This window comes from Trichosurus vulpecula, chromosome 3, assembly GCF_011100635.1.
Source record: "Trichosurus vulpecula isolate mTriVul1 chromosome 3, mTriVul1.pri, whole genome shotgun sequence".
Lineage (NCBI taxonomy): Eukaryota > Metazoa > Chordata > Mammalia > Diprotodontia > Phalangeridae > Trichosurus > Trichosurus vulpecula.
Window position 1 is genome coordinate 275998219 of NC_050575.1, and position 24856 is coordinate 276023074.

At 39.3% G+C, this 24856-nt stretch overlaps 2 protein-coding genes across 3 annotated transcripts in view; one reads left to right on the forward strand and one right to left on the reverse strand.

The window, feature by feature from the left end:
• The first annotated feature begins 2525 nt into the window (after positions 1–2525).
• LOC118842479 (cardiotrophin-2-like) lies at positions 2526–3140 on the forward strand. The gene has a single exon (XM_036749969.1). The coding sequence runs from the start codon at positions 2526–2528 to the stop codon at positions 3138–3140; it is 615 nt and encodes a 204-aa protein (XP_036605864.1).
• An 11228-nt stretch (positions 3141–14368) lies between these two features.
• SNX5 (sorting nexin 5) overlaps positions 14369–24856 on the reverse strand; it is a 44504-nt gene continuing 34016 nt past the window's right edge. The window contains exons 9-13 of one of the 2 annotated variants that reach the window (XM_036750182.1): positions 24274–24313; positions 24077–24163; positions 17832–17991; positions 16471–16556; positions 14369–15359 (exon numbers count right to left, since the gene is read on the reverse strand). In XM_036750182.1, coding sequence (XP_036606077.1) covers positions 15309–15359; positions 16471–16556; positions 17832–17991; positions 24077–24163; positions 24274–24313 — 424 coding nt within the window. In that variant the 3' untranslated portion in view covers positions 14369–15308. The remainder of the gene's footprint in view (positions 15360–16470; positions 16557–17831; positions 17992–24076; positions 24164–24273; positions 24314–24856) is intronic. The other variant, XM_036750183.1, reaches the window with a different exon arrangement.

Here is a 24856-nt window from a genome sequence, read left to right on the forward strand (position 1 = left end):
GATATTATCACTGAACCAGAAGTAGTTACACATATATCTAGGTGACAATACTAGAGACTGTCCATCTAAAGTGGGCCTTGCATGTAATCGTACATGTTTATGGATGCATAACTTAATTACTGCTCATTTTGGCATTTTACTGTTATATTTACTTACTTATTTGTTATGTTTTAACATCTGCTTATTAAATGTTTCACTTATTTATTTGCACATATACTAATGATTAGAAAAAATTTGTTCCTTATAAGTTTGTTGATATTGTTATAGCTAGCTGGTTTTACTTTGGTTGATTTGCTGTAAGTTATCATTTGTTTGTATACTAGGGGATGTTCTTGTATTATATCCTGCACATAATTTGGACATTTAATCACTAAAGCATATTGCCAAGGGATGCTTTGTGTAGCGCCGTGCCTATGTATGCATTGCTGATGTACATTTTTTTTTCAACAATGTAAGATAACTACCTGGAAATTAATCCTTATTATTTTAAAATTGTGATGTTTTTACTTATGCTGTCTAATTAAAAATTCCAAGTATACTCCACCTGATTTTTGCAAGGGATTGCAAAATTTCTGGCCCCAGGGAGGACTGACTATAACCCATGTTGCCATGGAGACACAAACCTAGAATCCATCAGTTTGTGATGTTTTGATCCTCGAACTTCTGCAAAGGGTTTTGTGAAGATATTTGGGAGAAAGGTACTGGAAGGAGTTGAGCCAAGTCAGAGTAAGAGTTCAAAGTTCATTCTCCATTGCAGGACCCGGTGGACATTACAGGGTAGAGCACTGAGCAGTATCCGTGGGCTCATACTCCTCTGTTATTTCTTACAAAAACCTGAAAGATGGCTATTGCTGTTACTGTTTTTGTTGCTACCAATGCTGTTGATGCACTGCTGAGAGACATAAGAATGATTGGTGATCATTACTTTTTCCCTCACTTCCCAGCCACTGTGATGGGGACATCAAAACTTCCCTTAACTGCCCCCTATACCTCTGGAGTTTTTGCCTTGACTATTCCCCATGAGGAAGAAGAAGCCTCAAGGAGGAAAAACCAATGCTGGCTGTGTTAACTCTCTCTATCCCTTTGTTTTCTTGTTCCTTCGTATACTTTTGTTTATCCCCTTCTATATGAAGTATACAAAAGGTCACTTATCCTTGTTTCATGGTTAATGTTAGCAGCTCAGATTAACGTTTGGGTAAGGAGGTGAGCTTAGGTACACACCTAGAGAAATAGCTCACCTCAGCATGAAGCAAAGGAGGCGGCAGAGACAGTGATTCCCACTGGAAAACAAAAATACTTTGGAGATCCTTTGGAATAGTAGCTCCAAGCCAGTTCAAACTAATAAGTAGGTATAGTTTTAAAGAGTGAAATTAATAACCTAATGAATCAAAGGCCCCTAAGAATAGTAGAATAAATGAATGAGCCACCAAGGATCTAGGAAGGAGGGGAGAGAATAGATATTCATTGACATGTAGACAGTATGGGTTCCCTCTTTGGATTCTTTACAGTTGTTTCCATGAGAATTTCGCTGTTTCTAATATACCACCCTACCCCATGGGTTTCCTACCCCCATCATTATTAGTGGTAGGATAGTTCATGACAGTACAACTACCATCACATACACCCCAGGACATATGTGGGTGACAATTTATAGCAGAGGATACCCTACATTACTCACCTTGACCTATAATAACCTTTAGTCAGTCAACTAGCATTTATTAAGGGCCTACTACGCGTCAAGCACTGTGCTCAGCACTAGGGATACAAAGAAAGGCAAAAATTTGTCCTTGCTCCCTTGGAACACAGTACAAAGGCCCCCTTTGGGGGCCCCAGCTTTCAACTCTCTCAACCTTTTTAGGAGTGGGTATCTCCACTACCTCAGCATCTCTCTCTTCATTCATTGGAAGACTGTCTCTCCCACTCACCGCTATATACATTTCTATTTTAATAAGTAGTTCCACCCAATTGATAAATGGTCAAAGGATATGAACAGGCAGTTTTCAGAGGAAGAAATTAAAGATATCTATAGTTATATGAAAAAATGCTCTAAATCACTAATGATTAGAGAAATGCAAATCAAAACAACTCTGAGGTACCACATCACACCTGTCACATTGGTTAACACGACAAAAAAAGGAAAATTATAAATGCTGGAGAAGATGTGGGAAAGATTGGAACACTAATGCATTGTTGGTGGAGTTGTGAACTGATCCAAACATTTTGAAGAGCAATTTAGAACTATGCCCAAAGAGCATACCCTTTGACCCAGCAATACCACTTCTAAGGCTGTATCTCAAAGAGATTAAACGAATGGGAAAAGGACCCACATGTACAAAAATATTTATAGCTGCTCTTTTTGTGGTGGCAAAGAATTGGAAATCAAAGGGATGCCCATGAATTGGGGAATGGCTGAACAAGTTGTGGTATATGAATGTAATGGAATACTATTGTGCTTTAAGAAATGATGAGCAAGGTGCCCCAGGGACTTAAGGAGACCTAAGGGATAGCAAAGGAAAGGAACAAGTATGGCCAACTCACTAGTTGTCCTCTGCCTGTTGTCTCTGCCGCTGGCACCCTCTGTCCTGGGTGCCCCAGTATCCCTGGCTGCCTCCATCAACCAAGCCTATAACTTGGCCCTCTACAAGCAGAAGAACACATCGGTGCTGCTGCAAACTTATCTCCAGTACCAAGGCAACCCCTTCAGTGACCCGGGCTTCTCAGCCCCTGAGCTCCAGCTGAGCAGCCTGGCCCCTGCAGCTGTCCCCTTCATGTCGTGGAGTGACCTGGGAGATGGAGAGAGGTTGGTCCAGGTCCGAGGTGCTTTCTCGGCCCTGGCCCAGCACCTGCAGCTTGTGAGTGATGACCAGGCTGACCTGAATCCTGACAGTTCTGTCTTGCTATCTCAACTTGCAGCTGCAAGGCTACAAGCCCAGGGCCTGATGGGCAATATAGCTTCTGTCATGATGGCCCTGGGGGTATCCGTTCCTCCTGAAGTGGATGCTCTTGGCCCTGCACCCTTTGGAGCCTCTGCCTTTCAGAAGAAATGTCGGGGCTATGTAGTGACCCGGGAATACAGACAGTGGACAGACAGGGCTGTGCGGGACATGGCTCTGCTTAAGGCCAAATATGTTACGGAGTGAGCAGGCTGAACTTCCTGTCTGAAATGGCAACTTCTGAGCCTCACCGTGGACAATTTCCTGTCCTACTATCGGCACACTTTTGAGAGGAAGAGAAAGACTTGCAACCTCTGAGTGAAAGAACCCATCATCTAGGGGTTCTCAGTTTCTTTATTTAATACCCTATTTATATTGTATCCCTGAAATTTGTGTTTAATTTATCCCAAGAAACAACCCCAATCCCCCGAACACAGTTCTTCCCAACTCTAAGACCTGTACATAGAAGGGTATTTTTTTAATTTATCAAAAAAATTAATTTATTCTCAGAAATAAAAATCTTTTTCAGGGGTATCTTTTTCACAGAAAAAAAAATAAAGAAATGATGAGCAGGCAGACTTCAGAAAAACCTGGAAAGACTTATATGAACTGATGCTGAGTGAGGGGAGCAGAACCAGGAGAACATTGTACACAGTTACAACCACACTGTGCGATGACTAACTTTGATAGACTTGGCTCTTCTCAGCAATGCAAGGTTCTAAGACAATTCCAAAAGGCTCAAGATGGAAAATGCTATCCACATCGAGAGGAAGAATTACAGAGTCTAGATGCAGATTGAAGCATACTATTTGCTCTCTCTCTTTTTTGTTTTGTTTTTCTTGTGGTTCATTCCATTGATTATAATTTTTCTTTGCAACATGACTAATGTAAAAATATGTTTAACATGCATGTATATGTAGAGCCTGTATCAGATTGCATGCCGTTTCGGGGAGGGGGAAGGGGAGGAATGGGGAGAAAATTTAAAACCCAAAAGCTTGTGAACTGAATGTTGTAAATTAAAAATAAACAAATAAATTTAACAAAAAAAAAGTAGTTCGAGTAATGCAGAGGTTTAGGGTGGTAAATAGCACCTCTCTCATTTTGATCTTGTAATATCTTATCTTTGTTCCAGGGCTGCTATCCAGTCCTTCTCCACCAAAAATCCATTTTCTACTCCTTAGTGGCCTCAATTTACTGCTTCCTTCCTTAATAACTTAAAATCTTGATCTTCTTGAAAATGTAGATTTCAGCTAACATTTTAAGCTGGTATAACATGTTTACACCTTGGGGCAAATGAGTTTCAGAGCCTTTCCAAAGAATTGGCTTTTAAATAATAGCTACCATTTCTACGGTTTTTCAAAGCTCTTTACAAATATTATCTCATTTAATCCTGTCTACAATCCTGGAAGGTCTCAATTTTACCAGTGAGGAAACTGAATCAGCATAGATTAAGTGACTTGCTTTTAAAGAGACCGAAGGTTGAGGACGAAAAAAAACAAAAGGCACAATGTGGGATTCAAGATAGATTCTGCTTTTCCTTTGGTTTTGTCTTGAACTGTCTGTCCTCTCTTAAAAATTCAGAAGGGAGGAAAGAAGTTGGGGGAGGTGGGGAGGCAATAAGCTAGCAGGCCTATTAGTCAGAAGTCCTAAGATCTTTTCCTAACTGTCATTGTGGGATCTTGGGCTTTGGTTTTCTCATCTGTAAAATAAGGAGGTTGGAGTAATCTCTCTTTAAAGTCTCCTTTGGATCTAACATTCTGTCATTCTATAAGGTATGTAGCTGGAGGCTTCTGACTTTCAGTCTGTATAAATCATCCCACAGAAGTCTAATGTTCTTATTATCGGGATTCAATAATTTATTTCAACAAGCAGATAATAACTGTCTATTGTGTACAGAGTACCACGGTGGACTGGGTATTTCTCTTTGTCCATACTTGTGATTTCATTGATTTAGGGCATCAATTAACAAAATGATGTTTGGAGACCCAAGGGGGTCCTCAAGATCCATTCAAGGGGTCATACTTTTCATAATAATACTAAGATGTTTTCATTTCTAATATGCTATTTGTAAATAGTTATAAATATAAATTTATATTTTAATATATTTATATATAAACAAATATAAAGTTATAAATATAAATATAAACTAAACTAAACACATAAACTAAGTGAGTAGTCTTTAAACATTTTTAAGAGTGAAGGGATCCCAACACCAAAATACTTGAAGACCACTAGTGTAGGGAAATCTGGGTATAGAAAATCCCTCCATCGACACAGTTCAACAAATCATCTGCAATTCATGCTCTTGGTGTAGCTATGTTACTCAATGGATAGAGTGTTGAGCCTGGAATTAGGAAGACCTGAGTTCAAATATGACCTCAGACACTAGCTGTGTGATCCTCTGTGAATGATTTCATGTCTACTGCCTCAGTTTCCTCAACTTGTTGTGAGAACCAAATAAGATATTTATAAAGTGTTTAGCACAGTGCCTGGCACATAGTAGGTGCTTACTAAATGCTGCCTTCCCCTTCCTCCTGGCTAGTTGTTTGGGGTACAGAAAGGTGAAGTGATTTGTTCCGGTCACGTAGGTAAAGTGTGTCAGGAGGGAGGTATAAAGACAAAAAACAAACAACCCCCTTCCCTTGAGGCGCTTTGGTACCCATGTCCGTTTGAAGGTCACACCACCCAGCAGGCTGCTAAGAAGATACCTTCCCTGAGATCTCATCCTAACTTTTATTTTTCCGTGTTGACTCAAGGCTGGCCCCACAGGCCCACTCTGAAATTACATCTCTCCTCAACCATCAGACACACCAAACCCCCAAAGCACATTTCCATAATAAAATAAGCCATTTTGAAAGCATGAAGTTATGCTTCGGGTCACTGTATTTTAAAAGTCAAAAGAATTCTGTGCGAGATTCCTGTTGTATGAAGATGCCATCTGGAATTACTTGAAATCTCAGTAGGAAATTTCTTTCCCTGCTACCATAGGCACACAAAGGTTTTGGCTACAAGCAAATTATTTTAGCAGTCAAATCATGCAGGAATGTTCAGGTATGGATTTCATTAATGGGTGTAGAGCCTATGAGCTTTGGCAAATGCTTGAGCTAGGTTGCCTTGGTCTGCCACCTACAGACTGAAAGCTGACAATGCAATCAATTCCTTTTTATTACAGATTTACTTATGACAAGAAGTCTCTAGGTTAGTTTCCTATACTACATTATCAAATGAAGAGATCTAGGATCTAATCAATACCAGTATTCCCTTCATTGGTATGGATCATAACCACTCATCTCTTCATGCTCTGTCATTCTTGTTCCTGCTCTCCCATGTATCTTGCACAAATTATACCCTAGACTTGGGTCTTTTTACATCAAAGATGCTAGCATACACCCCAACTGTTCATCTGTCGTCTCTTCCTCTACAGCTACTGAATGGCATTAATACCTAGAGTGTGACGACTAAGCAACGAGATGGTTTTTTGATTGTCTCGTTACACTCACACCAATACAGTGAAGACAGTTCAGAAAACGAACAATGATGAACTAAATGGTCAGGTAAAGAAAAAAAGGTGGAAGAGAGCAAGCATTTATCAAGCGCCTGCTGTGTGCCAACCACTGTGCTAAGCACTTTAGAAATACCGTCTCATTTGATTTTCACATCTATGCCACTTAGCTGCCTAAGAAATCATAATAGCTAGCATTAATATAGTGCTTTGATATTTACAAAGTGCTTTATAGAAGTTCTCTGATTTGAGGCTCATTTGAGGTAGGTGCTATCATTATCCCCATTTTATAGCTGGGGAAACTGAGACAAAGAGAAGTTAAGTGACTTGTCTCAGGGTCACACAGCTATGAACTATCTGCAGCTGGATTTTAACTCGGCTCTTCCTGACTCCAGGTTCTATGCTCTATCCACTTGCTACTTAGATGTCACAAGAAGGGAATAGAAAAACAGCAGAGGAGAGTTCTACCACTCGGAAAAGATGATAGAAGGATCTTCCATTTTCATTTATGAAATTAATGTAAGAATTTTTATGCTATTTTACAATTTTACCGTCATTTACTATAATTTCTCCCACAGGTGCATATGCACTTCTATGCAAATACTTTACAAGAAGAAACTATCATTTTATTTTGAAATAGAAATTCTCATCTTACTTTCTCTAGGATGTATAGATTGACCATTAATAGACACAGCTTGATCCTTTAGGATATTTTAAAATTCTAGACCCTCTGGTTAGCAGACGATAGAGAGAATACAGAGCTGTGCAATTTGTATTTTCTTTGTCTTCTCCAACAAGGAGAATGATCCTAAAACTGAGAAAGGCACAAAAAGGATTGGGGAACTGAAGCCCAAGACAAATCAGTGGAGAGGCCGGAGAGCACCTAACTGTATTGAACGTAGTCAGGGTTGTATGAATGTAGGAATGTAGACCCAGGGTTCTAAATGAACTTACAGATATAATTACTCATCTACAAGAAGGAATATTTAAGGAATCATAGAATATGAGAGAAGTTCCATAATGCGAAAGATGGGCAAGTAAAGAAGAGAAAGTTAGATGACCTGTAGGAATTTAAAATACAATTTTTTTCCTTTTTTAAAAAGAGATTTTTATTAATATATTTTGTTCTTATGCCACTTCAATTTCCCCTCATCCCTTTATCTTCCATCTCTCAGAGAGTCATCCCTTACAACAAAGAATTTTTTTTAAGTGACTTGCCCATGGTGATATAGCTACTAAGTGTCTGAGGCCAGATTTGAACTCAGGGACTCCTGACTCTAGGGCCAGTGCACTATAGAATTTTTTTTTAAAGAAAAAAAAAGATAAAATGCCACAAAACCAATCAATAGTTTAAAAAAACGACTTTATATTCGATATTCTACGAACATGGTCTCTAACACTCTGCAAAGGTATGAGGAGAGCTACCTTCACATATCTCTTCTTTGGCACTAAACTTGTTTACTATTGCTTCTGGTACCCTCTGACACCTTTCCTCTCCCCTCCTCTTTTCAGCTTTTTTTGTTTGTTTATTATCTTTTGCCATTAGAGTATAAAACTCCTGAGCGAAAGCACTTTTTCTTATTTGTATCCTCAGCCCTTGCCATAGTGCCCGACACATAGTAGGTGCTTAATAAGTGTTTATTGACTATTGACTAATTGATAGTCTTGGGTAATTGTCTGATCTTCCTTGAAGTGGAAAGGCTTCTAGTTTATCTCCTTCATATATAATACTAGCACTTGGTTTTAGATAGGTATTACTTACCATATTAAGGAAGTTCCATTAATTCTTATGTATTCCTAGTGTTGGGTTGTGTTTGTTTTGTTTTGTTTTGGTTTTTTTTGACAGAAACAGGGGTTGTTTTGTCAAAAGCTTTTTCTGCATCTATGAAAATGTGATTTTCATTGTTCTTGTTATTAACATTTTCAGCTGTTATTTATAGTTGCCCTAATGAACCAATTCTACATTCCCTGTATAAATCTAACCTGGTCATAATACATAATCTATGTGCTATATTGTTATAGCCCTGTTACTAATACTTTATTCAGAATTTTTCCATCAGTGTTCATTAGGGAAATTGGTCTATAGTTTTCTCTGTTATGACTCTCCTTGGTTTAGGTATCAAGACTATATTGTATCATAGAAAGAATATGATAGGGCCTCTTCTCTTCCTATTTTTTCAAACGTTTTATGTAATATTATAATTAGTTTTTCTTTGAATGTTTTATAGAATTCATTAATAAATCCATCTGTTCCCCTATATTTTTCTTTAGATGTTCAATTATGGCTTAATTTCTCTTTCTAAAATTTATCTACATAAATTCCCTGTTTCTTTTTCGGTCAATCCAACATTCATCCATTTTATTCAAGTTGTCAATTTATTGGCATGTAGTTAGCCAAAATAGTTTTCTAATAATTTCCTTTGCCGGAATATGCATATATATGTTTATGTGTATATATATATATATATATATATATATATATATATATATATATATAAGTGAATGTGTATGTATGCATATATCTATGTGTATATGTATGTATGTGTATGTATGTGCATATATATGTGTGTGTTTATACATATATATGTATGTATATATACATATATATATGTAAAAGAGAGAGAGCAGACACAGGGTGAGTTGAAGATGAAGGGAAGATATCTAAAAGAAATAAAATGAAATTAAGGGATGAGAGAGCAACATACTGAGAGAGGGAGATAGGGAGAGATAGAATGGGGTGGATTATCTCACGTAAAGGTGGCAAGAGGAAGCAGTTCTGTGGGAGGAGGGGAGAGGGCAGGTGAGGGGGGAATGAGTGAACCTTGCTCACATCAGAATTGGCCTGAGAGGGAATACCATACATACTCAGTTGGGTATCTTACCCCACAGGAAAGAAGAGGGAGGAAGATAAAAAAAATAAAAGGGGGGGGAGGAGGGCGGGGAGGGCAGATGGGGGTGGAGGTAATCAAAACAAACACTTTGGAAAGGGGACAGGGTCAAGGGAGAAAATTCAATAAAGCGGGATGGGTTGAAAAGGAGCAAAATGTAGTTAGCCTTTCACAACATGAGTATTGTGGAAGGGTTATACATAATGATCCGTGTGTGGCCTAGGTTGAATTGCTCGACTTCTTAGGGAGGGTGGGTGGGAAGGGAAGAGGGGAGAGAATTTGGAACTCAAAGTTTTAAAATCAGATGTTCAAAAACAAAAAAAGTTTTTGCATGCAACTAAAAAATAAGATACACAGGCAATGGAGCGTAGAGATTTATCTTGCCCTACAAGAAAGAAAGGGAAAAGGGGATGAGAGGGGAGGGGGGGTGATAGAGCAGAGGACTGACTGGGGAACAGGGCAACCAGAATATAAGCCATCTTGGAGTGGGGGGGAGGGTAGAAATGGGGAGAAAATTTGTAATTCAAACTGTTGTGAAAATCAATGCTGAAAACCAAATATGTTAAATAAATAAATTTAAATTAAAAAAAAACAATCAAAGGGAGCAATATTTAAAATTTTTTTTAAAATTCTGAACTTAAATACCAAATAAAAGTTTTCCATACAAATACTAGAACAGGGAAATAAAGATCGGATGTAGAACTGTGAATCTCTATTATATACAGTTTGCTTTTCCTTTTAGGTGTATAATAAATTCAACGTGTAATTTTTAAAAAAAAAATTTTGAAAAAAAAATAATTTCCTTTGCCTCTTTTTAATTTTTTATGATTTTTTAATTTTTGACACTGATAATTTAGTTTTTCCTCTTCCTGTTTAAAATCAAATTAGCTCGTAACTTACCAGTTTTATTGTGTTCTCCCTCAAAAAAAAAATCACTCCCAGTTTTATTTATTAATATAATTAGAGAGGTTGGGATTTGTTTTTGCTTTTTTTTGCTTTCAACCAATAGCTCACATAGTATGGCAAAACAAACTCCAGATGGATGCATGATTCGATATTCATATAGTAAGCACTATGTACATGTTAGTTGCTATCACCATCATCATCATCATCATCCCTCATGCTTAGCACTGCGCCTGGCAAATAGTAAGCACTATATAAATGTTAGCTGTTATCATCATTATTCTCCCCCATGCTTAGCACAGTGTCTGGCACACGGTAAACACTTAATAAACATTTGCTGATTGACTTGGCTGACCTCAAATGGGCCCTCACTGCAGCAAGACGATCCTTGTACTCCTCCCTAATTAATTTTCTATCCCACTCAAGACAGCAGCAGCTCCAAATCTTCTCTCCTTACCTTTCCCAGGGGAATCCTTTCCTCCGCAGTCTCAAGTACCTCATTTCAAGTCACAACTTCTAGGGTGCAGCTTCCTCAAATGCATCCAACTGCCTTTTCTCAATCCTCATTCTCCTTGACCATCTACACTGTTTGATCACTCTCCTCTGTGGGTTTTCAAAACACTACTCTCTCCTGGTTCTCCTCCTACCCATCAGACCGCTCCTTCTCAATCTCTTTTGCTAGATCCTCATCCAGAAAATGCCCTGTAACTTTGGGTGTCCCTCAGGGTTCAGTACTAGGTTGTTTTTTTCTTCTATACTATTTCACTTAGTGGTCTCATCAGTTCCCAAGGTTTTAATTGCCATCCCTACGCTGCTTCTCAAACCTACCTATCCTGCCCTAACCTCTCTGCTGACCTCCAATGTTGTATGTCCAGCTGCCTTTCAGGCATCTCAAACTGATGTCCCGTAGATATCCTAAACTCAGTGTGTTCAGAACTGAACTAATCATTTTTCCCCTTAAGATCTCCCCACTTCCAGGCACCTGGCTGGCACAGTGAGGAGAGCACTGGCCCTGGAGTCAGGAGGACCTGAGTTCAAATCTGGCCTCAGACACTTGACACACTTACTAGCTGTGACCTTGGGCAAGTCACTTAACCCCAATTGCCTTGCCTTTCTCCCTCAAAAAAAAAAAAAACCCAAAACACCATCTCCCCACTTCCTAACCTTCCTGTTACTACAGAGGCTATCCCTGTCCTCATCCTCCCAGTCCCTGAGGCTCACAACCATCCTCATCTCTAGCTCTCATCCCCCCATACCCAAGCTGTTGCCAAAACCTTTTCATTTCACCTTTGCAACAAACATCTCTCTTTGAACGCCACCATCATCTTGGTGCAGGCCATCATCATCTCAACCCTGGACAATTATAATAGCCCACTGGTGGGTATGCCTGACACACCTCTCCCTACTCCAATCCATTCCCCATTCGGCCACTAAGATTTTCCTAAAGCACAGGTCTGACCACAACCAGTGACATCAGTCACCCAACTAAAATCTCATTTTCCTAATCCTTAACTCTGGAGTCTTCCCTCTCTTATTTATTTCCTGTTTCTCCTGTATCTATAGTTTGCTTGTGCATGCTTGTTTGTCTCCCATTCTAGATTGTAAGATCCTTGAGGGAAGTCTTGCCTCTTTTGTATCCTCATTGACAGGCATGTAGGTTCTTAATGGTTGACTGTAAAATGAGGGGGTCGTACTAATCAGGGTGGGGAACCTTGAGCCTCAAGGCCACATGTCGCCCTCTAGGTCCTCAAGTGCGGCCCTTTCACTGAATCCAGACTTCACAGAACGAATTCCCTCAACAAAAGGATTTGTTCTGTGTAACTTAGACTCACTCAAAAGGCCGCAGCCAGGGACCTAGAAAGCCACATGGCCTCGAGGCCGCAGGTTCCCCACCCCTAGTAGACAGATTCTAGTTTCTTCCTACCTCTAAAATCTAGACTCTATCTTTCCTCAAAGACTTTTGGGCTTCACTGAAAGTTAATCTCAAGTGTCACATGCTACCCAAAGGCCTTCTGGATGTCACCAGCTGTTGTCTTGCCTTACCTCTGCTCCCAAAGAACCTATGTTCATCTTGTATGTATGTTGCATTTATTTATCTCTGTGCTCACAATACAAAGTAAGCCACTTGAAAGCAGTTTCATTACACTTTTTGTATTCCCAGCACTTGGAGCTTAATGAATACTTATTAATTACCTGCTATCTCCACATCTTGTACCCACAACCCCAGCCAATTTACACTTTTCAGTCTTCCTCACTAGTTACTAAATATTTATCCTCTCACTACCTAAAGTTCCAGTATGACCAAGGGTCTTCTCCTTCTACACTTTCCCCTTGGTGATCTAGTCATCTACTCCCATATTTACAATTATCATCTGTGTCAAAAGTGTGTCTTGCTCTGGTCCCCCTGACTACCCTCCCCGCTTCTAGTATGGTAAGTTAGTTTATAAGCAGCCAGTTAGTCATAAATGGGGCAGGAAGATTGCAATGGGGAACCCAGAAGTCATGTACAAACCATCCCAAAGATCAAGGGAGCATAACGTATAAATCATATCCAATAGTGACCAAAATTCAAATCCTGGTAACACATGCTTAATCAGGGTAGACGATCTAGGTTCTGCTGTCAGGGCATTTGTCCTATGTGTAAATAAACCACAAATTCCAGATCTTCACAGACCAGGGCTGATTTATGTGGACAACTTAAAAGTTTTACAGACAACTCTGAAATGATTGGGCTATGTTAATGAACTAATCCAGTGACACAGATTAATCTGTTTTGCCCCCCAAAAAACATAAAAATGAGACCCCAAATCCCTGTTCCACTGGCCCAGCACTCTTTCATCTCAGGGAAGGTCCGCGTGCTTGAGTGCTCCCAATTCCAGTCTGTGGTTCCCCATCCTCACTGCCTGCCTTCACCACCCCAACCCTATGCTGTCTGTACCTGTCACCACTAGTCTCCATACCTTCTGTGCTTTTGCTTTTGTCCCCAAACCCCAAGCCTAAAGTGTGACTGCCACCATTTCCCCTGCCAGTTGCAGTCTTTCCCAGCAAGGACTTAAAGAACCAGGCTTGCCAGTACCCATTTCGTAACTTCTTAAATTATCAATTCATCATCTCTATGCAAATAACCTGGGAACCTACATGTTTAGCCTTAATATTCCCCACAAGCTCCAGCCCCATCTCCCCAACTGCCTACCGGATAATTTTTATCCAAAGCCCTACTCCCTCTCCCCTCTATAATCGGTCTATCTTCCCTAAAGAAGCCTACCCCCTCATTCCCAACTTACCCATTTCTGCTCATTTCATCACAGCTCAAGACCTTGGTTCCCGTTCTTCCTTCTCCTCTACAATTACATAATTCTCTAAGTTCCATGCCTTTCCTGGTTTCTTAACAATCTCTTCTATTGTAGTCCCTAACTTATCTACCTGTCTTTAGCCTCTGATCCCTCTTTAATCTACCACTTGTATTGCTTTAAGACCAATCTTTCTGAAGCATCATACTTCTCAATCCTTTCCCTCACTCAGAAGCCTTCCAGAGTTCCCCATTACCTATGTAACAAGGCAACATCACCTCATCCTAGAATGCAAGGCCTTCCACAATCTGGCCTTGCATTCCCAGCCTTACTACACTCCTTTCTTGACTTTACAACACCGCAGAGCTAGAGTGAATGGCTACTGCCTCATTCTCATCCTTCCCTCTTACCTTTGTCCCTTTCCCCATGCTCAGAATCCTCCCTGTCCCCTCCCTACCAACCCATTTTATTTATTGAAAATAGCTTAAACACGCCCAATTCATTCACTTCTTTCTAAATTAAGTCCTTTGGGAAATAGCAATTAGGAATACAGGACTATGTATGTGCTTTACAAAAATGATAATTCATAGAGTTAACTACTGGAGAGGGTTTTCTAGCGGTTACATTCTAGTTTAGCTTTTGCCAATGAATTAAGAGCAGCTCACACACAACTCTCTTGATCAACATCCTGAAGTCAGTACCCTTGCACTCTCACCTCCCCCTACTTCATCAAAAAAGGACACATTTATTGATCCTTAACCAACTATAATTAAGACAATTTCAAATCATAAAAGAATTCAAAGACTTGGATATAATTTTAACACATAAAAATTTAAAAACAGGAAACTTGAGGAAGTATTCTCTTTATGTTTTATTATACATTTTGCAATAAACCAGTTTGTGTAAAAAACAAAACAGACAAAAAGGGAAAGAAAAAGACACACACAAGCCCTCTCTTAAATGGATTTTTATGTTCCTCCATACCAAGAGGTAGGAGTAGTTTAAAAAAAAATCAATATGGCCAATTATACCATATACTAGGCCACTGAACTGTTTCCATACCCTTAAGGAATTTTCCTCTCCCCTCCTAAATTGGTGACACTCTAAATAGGAGAAAATTTCTCTTCTCCAAGTGTATTTGTATTCCAACTACAAAACCTGTACTGTACAAGATTACTTACAAAAATAAATCTAATGAAATATCCTTGATCTCCCAATATAATATAAATACTTCAGGTGGTCAAAGAACTATGGGAATAACAGGGGGAAAAATGTGATTAAAGAATGGAATGTTTGGACACCTGTCATTCAATTCTTGAGCTGAAGAATGTTTTGTTGTACATAATTAGCCCCTAATTCCAACTTTTAGTTTTTAACTGGATGGGAGCACAAGAAATGGGACATTTTTGTACCAAACTCTCCTTCTAACGCTTTGCTCCAACAGGCACATTTTCAGGTACCTTTCTCCTTACCATTTAAAAGAATTATTTAGAATCTAGGACTTGTACTCTGTCCACTTTGAGGTATTAAATGTATTTGACAGAAAGGTTAGCTATGTCCAAATAACATACATGCAATTTAACTCAAAAGAAATTTAAAAAAAAAATTACACATGGTTATGTATTAGTCATTTCTCAGAAAGCAAAATATTTATTCATATATAAATTTTTAGACCTAAAGTTTTAGTCAAAAGTAAAAATAAATCTTCCATGGCTAATGAAATTGAGTGCAACTGATGCTGGTTTTCACATTCATCTTCAGTTCATTCAGGTTCATTCAGAGTAAAGGCAACTTAGTTGTTCTTGAAAAGGTCAATGCAGCTTTGCAAGAGGGAGACATTATTCTAGAAGGAAGGGGAGAAACAACTATGAGGCAGTCTAATAAATCACTTATAATCACCTATCTTAAAATGCTTATGCTCCAGAAGATAATTAAAATCCATTTGGATTGACTTTTCCATTGGACAAATTCAGAATCAGGTGTGAATACCTTAATCTAATGATATGCTAAGTTTCAAATATCTAATTCCTTACTAATTTACACTGTTTCTCTTCAGATCCTGAAATACAGCCCCAGGTTTCCTAGTAGTTTATAGAGAGATTCCACTTCCACATTTCTATAGATAACACACAATTCCAACTTCGAGACAGAATAACACACAATTCCAACTTCGAGACAGTCATACGTGAAAGGAGTGTATGTAAGAGTGCATGTCTACCTAAAATTAACCATACATTCCAGGATTCTACCTTTCAGTGACTAAAGCACTGATGTTAGGTTGTTTGTAATATAACAGTCCAGTCTTATTTCTGGCATGAAATATTAATGCCTACATCCGTAGTTGCTCTCTCAAAAGCAACACTATTTCTCATGTTAGAAGAATGGTTTGTTTTTTTATAGAGAAAAACCAGTACAAACAGGTGGCCCTTAATTAAGTGTTTGTCCTCTTTAGTTTATACAATCAAGTAAGTATGAGAATCATGGTGTCAGAACAGATGAGAGTATGTTAGTGTCATGTTACTTCATGACTTTTCACAATATTGCTTTCATCAAAATACTGGCATACCTTGTAAATGACTATACAACGATGAATAATGGCAAGGTCTTTGATATATTAAAACTAAATTCCATAGTAAAAAGGTACCCAAACTTAATCTAGGTCAAGCTCTCTTGTTCAACCCAATCTCCATTTGACAACTATGGGAATGGGGCAGCTTGGACTCCTGAAAACCCAGTGCTCCCTACCAGGAGACTCCCACTCTGCTTAGTTCCCAGTAATGTTATTTTGCCGAATAATATATTCTGATGAAGCCAACATTATGTGAAATATAGCTGTAGTTCTGCTGAGACACATGGCACAAAGTTTGCAGTGAAGAAAGAGCAGTCTTCTGCTTCCCAACTCATGAAATAAAAACTGGAACTACGAAATAATTCAACTTGAAGATAAAACTTACTTTTGCATGCTTTATTTCCAGTTCAGACATTTCAATTAGGTTTTTTCTAAATGCTGCCACTCGTTTCCGTTTAAAACTGATCAGTTCTATAGGAGAGATAAATGTTCAATTTGAAAAAATTGAAAAATTTGCATGTTTCTTTTATACTATAGAAATGCCAGGATTTTAAAGTTATAATCACTCACAAAGCCATCAAAAACTGCCACTAGAAAACGAGGATGCAAAAAATGAGCATCCGGTCTCTATTCAGAGCTGAGTCAGCACCATCCCAAAGCTATCGCATTGATGAAGAAAACTGATGTTTCTAGATGAAATAAAGATGCAAACCTATCTGCTTTATAAATGTGTTTAAACGTCTTAACAGCATCTTTACTGTGTAAGTGCTGATGTAAAACAAAGTCCATATTAATAGCCAAGATGGTTAAGTCTAGAAACAGAAGCAAATTCCATTGATTGGAGAGAATAAACCTGAACCCCCATCACATTAGCAGTGTAACTGCATCCAACTCTTTAGTCCTGTCCCATCAAGTATCAAGAGCAACTGTGATTTCTCATGGCATATAAAAGTTTCCTAATTTTTTACAGTTTATATAATCATTGTCCTCCTCCAAGGTACAAATTTTAGAAACATTCCTTTTATAAAAAGAAAGTCATTTACACTTGACACAATTACTAGCTGTGTGACCTTGGGCAAGTCACTTAACCCCAATTGCCCTGCCTCCCTCCCTCCCCCCACTCCAAAAAAAAAAAAAAGTCATTTAATTGGGGGTGAAGAAAAACGAACTCCAGGATAAACATTACAAAAACGTAATGCTTAAAAGTGTCTGCTTACAGGTGGGGAGTAATGATAAATTTTGTACTTAATAGTTCAATCATTTATAGGACTGGCTGATGATTTGTACTGTATTCGAAACGCCATTTCAGTCCATTAAAGAAAATTAAGATAAGAAGTTTTAGCCACATTACTAAACATAAAAAGTCAGGTGGTTTGGTTTGTGCTACATTTCACCTAGCCTTTAACTTATGGACATTTATGTGGGCATCTCCAACACAGGCTGACTTAGACCTTTTGGTAAAATTCAGCTCTAAAAGTACGTAAGGAAACACATTAAGAAAAGTTTAGACAGGTAGCTACTCTGTAACCTTCCCTTTCCACACCCACCACAACACCTCTGTCTGTAATAATATTTAGCACTCAGTGTACACTAGTGTCTTTCAAGTTCCTTGACAACCCTGTAGCAAATTAAAATCCATTCCAGAGCAAACATTAAGCCATTTGGGGGCTGTATTACATGCTCTAATAAGACAGCCCTACGCAGCTAAATTTATGGAGACTTGCTAATAGATAATCGTCATTCTACCTTCTTTTGCAGATTCAGAGAGCTGTTCAAATTTCTGACAGCACTCTTGCTGGTGTGCCTCAGCCAGCTTGACATCTTTGCTTTTTAACCGGGCTTTGTCCAGAGCTTTGTTTGAGTTTTCATAGTCAATGAGGGCTTTTGTACGTCGGTATAAGAGATCCTGGAAAGAAGACACGTAGGACAATTCAGCTTTCCTTTTAAAACTCCAAGCATACACATGGAGGGAAAGAATCAAAATATGATATTGCTTTTAAGTAAATACAACTATTCTAAACTAGCCATACTATAATGACATATGTTAAAGTTTATGATGTTAATATTTTGGATGCAAAATGGATTAATTGTAGATATTTTTAAAAAATATACAAGATATATTCTGTACCTTTTCGAATTGGTCTCATTTTGTTAGTAATGACTGGTAAATAAATCTTATGTTAGCAAAAACCTGCTAGACAACTTCACTTGCATGACACCTATAGCTATCTTAAATTCAACCTGCCCAAAATAGAACCAATTTTATTTCCCCCCAAATTTCTCCTCTGAATCATCCTTTCCTCACTGCCACCACCCTCCCCCCACCTAAGTCTTACTTATTTTGCCTCCAAATTTTTCAAATCCATCCCTTTTTGTGTGTACACACACTCACATCTCTTAGGTCCTTATCATCTCTAGATGCCTGGACTACTGAAATATTGTAATAGCCTCTTAATTGGTCTCCTTGCCTCTCCAATATATCCTAAGCACCAGAATGGTATTCCTAAAACACCAAAGTGACCAAATTTCCCCTCTAATCAAAAAATCTCTTAGATAAAAGACAGACTCCTCACTCTGGCATCTCAAGCTCTCTTCAGTATAGCTTCTACCTACCTTTCCAGGCATTTCGTTGTCCTTCCCTTTACACACACTGTCTTTCTAGTCGAGCTGATTTGCTCTCTTTACCTCATGAGATTCTATCTCCACTCACTCACTTCGGCACTTGCTCCCTCTTGTAGGTCTCTCCCTCTGCACCTCCGCCTTTCAGAATCCCTCACATATTACAAAATACAACTCAGACATCCCATCTTACATAAGGCTTTTCCTACCCTGCTCCCAACCTCCCAGATATCAGTTCTCTTTTTCCCTCGAATACTTTATGCATGCCATGTCCTCCAATCCATAAAAGCAAATCAAACTATGAGTGACTGGAAAAACTAGTGAAGGTCCTAGAGGACACCTCCCCCAAGAAATGAGGGACTACTAGGATGGGATACTAGATGTGTTGTCAGTTGTCTGAATATTTGCTTAACTGTTTTCCTTCGTCACAAGGGAGGGTTCAATCTGAAAGGAGCATGAGGCCCCTGCGGGCAGACAGGGGCTAGTCCTTTTACCTGTGCAGCCCTCCAGTCCTGCAGAAATCTTTAGTGCAGACTGGTGATTTCATCAGTGTGGACAACTCCTTCCATCAATGAAAATGAGAAACTAGTCTGTTCCTTAACTCAGGGGCCCTGAGAAGTTGTGACTTAGTCATAGTGTATCATACTCAGGTCTTTCTGACTCCAAGGTCAGCCTTTTATACCTCATGCTGCCTCTCACCTTTAAAATGCCAGGTACTTAATGTATCCGTTAAAGTGAAGTAAGGCTTCATCTATCAGGTTAAGTCACAATGCTAATAAATCCCTAAAAGAATTCATTCCTTCATATTTCTGATTTAAAGATTAACCAGAACTATATAATGTTAAAACCCGAGATAGAACTAGTCCAACGTGGTCATTTTACAGATGAAGAGGAAGAAGCCCAGTGTCTTGCCAAAGGTCAAAGCTAGAAAACAGCAAAGCCACTACTTGACAGAAAACATTTACAGAGAAGGAAGATAAGAAGAGAACATGCAGATGGAAACCAAAGCTAGCAATTCTCAGAAGTTACTGCCTCCTAAAGGTAAAAGGTCTCAAAGCTCACTAAATCAAGGGGAAATCATATCAGCGAAGTCTCAGCAGCCACCTAGTCCAAGCCACATCTAGCAGAATCCCAAGACCACGACCTTCTGCCCAAGCAGTCACTCAGCCTCTGTGGCAGTCCATTCCACTCTTGGATAACTATAACGCTTATAAGTTTTCCCAACATCACACTGCTCCTTGTTCTGCCTAAGGGGCCAAACTGAATAAGCCTGGTCCTTCTTCCACATGACAGGTTTCTAAATGTGGTCTCCAAGGCCTCCCCTCTCCAATCTAAGCATCCCCAGTTCCTTCCCCTATCCTCACATTAAAGATTCCAGCTGCCCTCCCTGGAGACTCTCTACCTTCTCAGTATCCATCCCAAACTGTGGCACCCAGCACTGAACCCTGTAGCCCACACATGGTCTATCTAAGGCAGGGTATGAAGGAACTTCTCAGTCCTTTCTTCCTCAAAGCTAAATATCCCTTAATGCAGCCCTGGCTCATACTCAGCTTGCAATCCACTAAGATCCTCTGCCAGATCTTTTTCAGAAAAACAATCACCTAACCATGCTGGCCTATTTTGTACCTAAAGTGGATTTTTGAACCCAAGCAGGATTTTACATTTACCCCTATTAAATATTATCTGATGAAAATCAACCTAATCCTTTAGCCTTTCAGGATATTTTTGAATCTTGACTAATGTAGCATGCTATCCATCCATTCCAGCTTTGTCATCTGAATATTTGATAAGCCTACCACATAAGCTTTTATCCAAGTCGGTAGCAACCGGGTAGTACAGAGGATAGAGCACTGGGCCTAGAAGTCAGGAAGTACAGAGTTCAAATCCAGCTGTGTGGCCCCTGGCAAGTCACTTAACTGCTGCCTGCCTATTTCCCAATCCATAAAATGGGGACAATAACAGCACCTATCTCCCACGGTTGTGAGGCTCAAATGAGGCATCTGTAAAGTACGTAGCAGAGTGGCTGGCACATAGCACTTCAAGCTTGTTTCCCTCTCTTCCCTTACTGATGAGAATATTAAACAACACTGGCACAGTTCCTTGAGCCATTCCACCAAATATCTCCTACAAAATGACACCAAACCATTAAGAATTTCTGAATCCAGCCATTCAACCCACTCCAATTCATCTAACTGGACCATTAACTAGCCTCTATTCCTTCATCTTTCCGCCAAGAAGATTGGTCCGTCATCATACGTTGTTGATGAAGTCATAGGAGCTCTTTTTGATCACTGCTTCTTTTTCTAGAGATTCTCTATCTTCAATTCCTGGCAAAATCCTAGACCAGATCAAGCTGACAGGCCGATAGCGTATAACTCCGTTAAAAAAAAAAAAAAAATGTTTTACTGCCCTCTTGTCCTTCCAGATTGAACCTTCCCTTGAGGAAAACAGTTCAGCAAATATATTCAGAACACCTGACAACACATACCATATCCCATCCTAGTAGTCCCTCACTTCTCTCATGGGGGAGAGGCACACAGATAAGGGGTGGCACAGGGTTCCTATCATCTGTGTTCTCTCAAACCTTCAGGTGTTTCCAGTTACTCATAGTTTGACTTGTTTTTATGGACTGGTTTATTTGCATTCTTTTAGCAACTACATATAGTTTTTCGTTCTGCACTGGTTCAAATAAACCATCCAGTGTTTCTCTGAATTCCTCATATTTACACAGTAAGAGTTTGCTATTCACGCAGCACTGTTTCCAGCCAACTGCCAATCAATGGGCACCCATTTTATTTCTCATTTGTTACTGTCACAAATAGAACTACTGTAAACATCTGACCTTTGTTTCAGTTTTTTTATTTCACTGGGGTTGTATAGTCAGTCATGAGATTTCTGGGTCAAGGAATAGACAGTTTAGTCACTTTTCTTGTACAACACCAAACTGATATCCAGAATATTTGGACCACTTCACAGAACATTAATTTGCCTGACATCCCCAGCCCCTCAAACCTGGGCAAAGATGACAAAAAAAAATGAGAAGAGTCAATCTGCATGATGAGAAGCAAAACCTCAGAAGTGTTTAAATTTGCATTTTTCTAGCTATCAGTGACTCAGAGCTCCACAATCTTTCATATATCACTGACAATGGCTCGGCAATTCTATCAGTTTCCTTCAGAACCTAAAAATGTGGTTCAATCAAGTATCAGTACCAGTTGAAACTGCATGAAGTTACCTCAATTCATCAAGGGCAGCCTGGTGCTGTCCTATGGTCTCCTTACTTTTACTGAGTATCAAACGCCCACTAGTGAACATTTTTCCTGTCTTTTCCCATTCAAAGGTCATTTTGGCAGAGAAATTGGGGGGAAAAAATCAGAAACGAACAGGTCCACCTTTTGTTGTCAGTCCTAATGAGTTCTAACCCTTCTCTGAATCCCCTCCCCCTTAAGATAGCTGACCTCCCTCCCACCCTTTCTGCTGTCATTAGTTTTTAATCACCAGTCTCAGTTTCATTCTGTGCTTTAGCTATATCATGCCAAACACGCTGGGTTCATCTTGCTACCAGTCCTTCCATCTTCTATACATATATCTCTTTAAAAATCTTGATGGGTTCTTCATGTATCTACATCACTCTCTTCAGACATTTCTTATTTTTCATCAGAATTGTTTCCTTGTGTCTTCAGAATTTCATTCTTGAGAACTGGCTATGTTTTATGGGATGATTTCCCCTATAGAATTTTAATCCACGTACTACTTCTTTCCTCTTTTGAAATCTGCATTCCTCAAAAAGTGCGCCATACCACCCCCCACAAAAAAAAAAAAAACCAGGTCACACCCTACACAGCCAGTTAGTTCCTCCCTGTTAGTAAAAAGTCAGGTTCTTGGTTGGTTCTTCCAACATTTGAAGAATGAAATTATCCATCATTAAGACAAGAAGGTATTAGCTGCAGGTCTAGGTAAGTGAAGTCCCTCATCAACTACATTTTGCTTCTGTGCCAGGCAGTTCCAAACTGCTCAGTTTCCTCTTATGGTCTAGAAGGTATGAATATTCACAATGTCGCTCCCTCCCTTAATCTTCAGCAAAATGGCTTCCACCAGCCTTTCCCCCTTTGGTTTCCATGATTTCTTCATGAATTTCTCTATAGTTAGTGCTGCCCACCTTATTCCTCACCCCCATTTTACCTGTCCCACTCCACATTCGGTCAGAGCTAGATGTATTCTGGGCATGGGTCTCATCCCTCTAAGTCTGTGATATCTATTAGATCAAGTCTGCCTTCCTGCATTGGACCTGTATGTCATCCTGCTTTCTGCCTAAACACTGAACATTTAGTGCCATAGGTCTATCTACTGTGAATGTACGGATGCCTTACCTGCTGTGCTGCTTCTTTCACTCTAACAATACCATGGACAGCTAGAGCTTGGTGGACATACCCAAGTTGTTTTCTTCACCCATCATCGTTTACTGAAAGCCCCTTTGCTGAGATTTTTGAAACATCAGGTAAGTACATTTTTACCAGCCTTCGTTAGGTGCAGTCCATCCCTCACTAACATCTTACATTCCCCATCAGCCATCCAGCCTCTGAAAAGTCCCAGGAGGTGTTCTATTCTGTTTGGATATATGCCTCAGGGAGACAATTCTAATCAGGACAACGAAAACACTTCCTTGGTATTCTCAAATATCATGATTATTCTCGATTCTTCTTCTGAGCCTCCCTGGATCATCTTTTCTTTGACAATTTCTGTGGCTCTGCTTCAGAACTCCTTCTTAAGCAGAGCCCCAGTAAACCAAACTAACTTTCCTAGCTTACAGTCTAGGCAATCTGGCCTTTTTGCTGTTCTTTACATGACACCTCATTGTCTTCTCTCTCTGTGCCTCTGTACTAGCAACCCCTCTGCCCATGCGCTCCTACACAACACCACAGTCCAGAATCTGTTACTTCCTTCAAGACTCAGAAGCCTTTCCTTCTCTCTATACCCACTGCTACAGCCTCTCTCCACCCCTCAGTGACCTTGTATCTGTTCTATATACACTCAGATGCAAGTTGTCTCTTTCCAATGGAAGGTAAGCTCATTGACAGCAGAGATTGTTTCACTTTTTTTGTCTTTGTATCTTCAGGGCCTGGTATATAATAAATGCTTGCTGACTGACTTGGTCCTTAAAATGCAATATAGATGTGGAATTACTGAGAGTGAACAAAACCCCACAAATACTCTGGGTTTTCAGCAAAATGTCTTAATTTATGCTACAGAGTGTAGATAAACTTCTATGACCCCATCATAGGGAGGTCAAGAATTGACTAAATTTTTAGCATCATTTAGATGAACCTGAACCAACCTGTCTTCAGAACTCCTAAAGTGTTTTCAATCCTTACCTTAGCAGCTTCTATGTTGAGCATATAATATCTGAGGAGCTCTGTCAGTTTTAAATCTTCATCTGATGATACTCGACCCTCCACTTTCTATAAAAAGGGAAAAAAACAAATTAAAAAGCCAATCACTATTTGCCCAATGAGAAATCAAAATGGGAGGGGGGGAGGAGAGGGGTGGGGGAAGAATGTTAAACACTTACCCTTAGCTTTTCAAATAGCTCAGCAACTTTCAGTAAATATCTAGAGGGAAAAAAAACATAAAAGGACAATTACCTTGATTTCTAATAGACTATTTGCTCATTCATGAAGCCTGAAGTAAATCTTTTATCATTTGATAGATGATTACTAACCATATTAAAGCCATAACTGTCCTGTGCATTCAGCAAGCACTAAAAGTCTTATTTTAAATTTGCTCTGCTATAAATTAGAGAATTCCTGTCTTGCCCACCATACACAAACAGAATGGTTCCCTCACACCTTCCAAAAACAAACACCATGCACAATATAAAAAGTTTCTAGCACTTAAAAACTACCACCTTGAGTCCAAACATTCTAGAAAGCAATTTGGAAATTCACAAAGTGACCAAAATGTCCACATCCCTTGACTCTTCCACTGGAAGGCATAAAAGAAAAACCCTATATATGCTAAATTATTTATAGCAACACTTTTTTGTGGTAGCAAAGAACTGGAAATAAAGTAGATGCCCATTATTAGGGAATGGCTTAAGAAATTGTGACACATGAAAAAATGGAATATGAAAAGTCAGAGAAATTTATACGAAA

Excerpts from the sequence above, each read along its gene's own strand:
- LOC118842479 (XM_036749969.1), top strand. The coding sequence starts at position 2,526 with ATGGCCAACTCACTAGTTGTCCTCTGCCTGTTGTCTCTGCCGCTGGCA.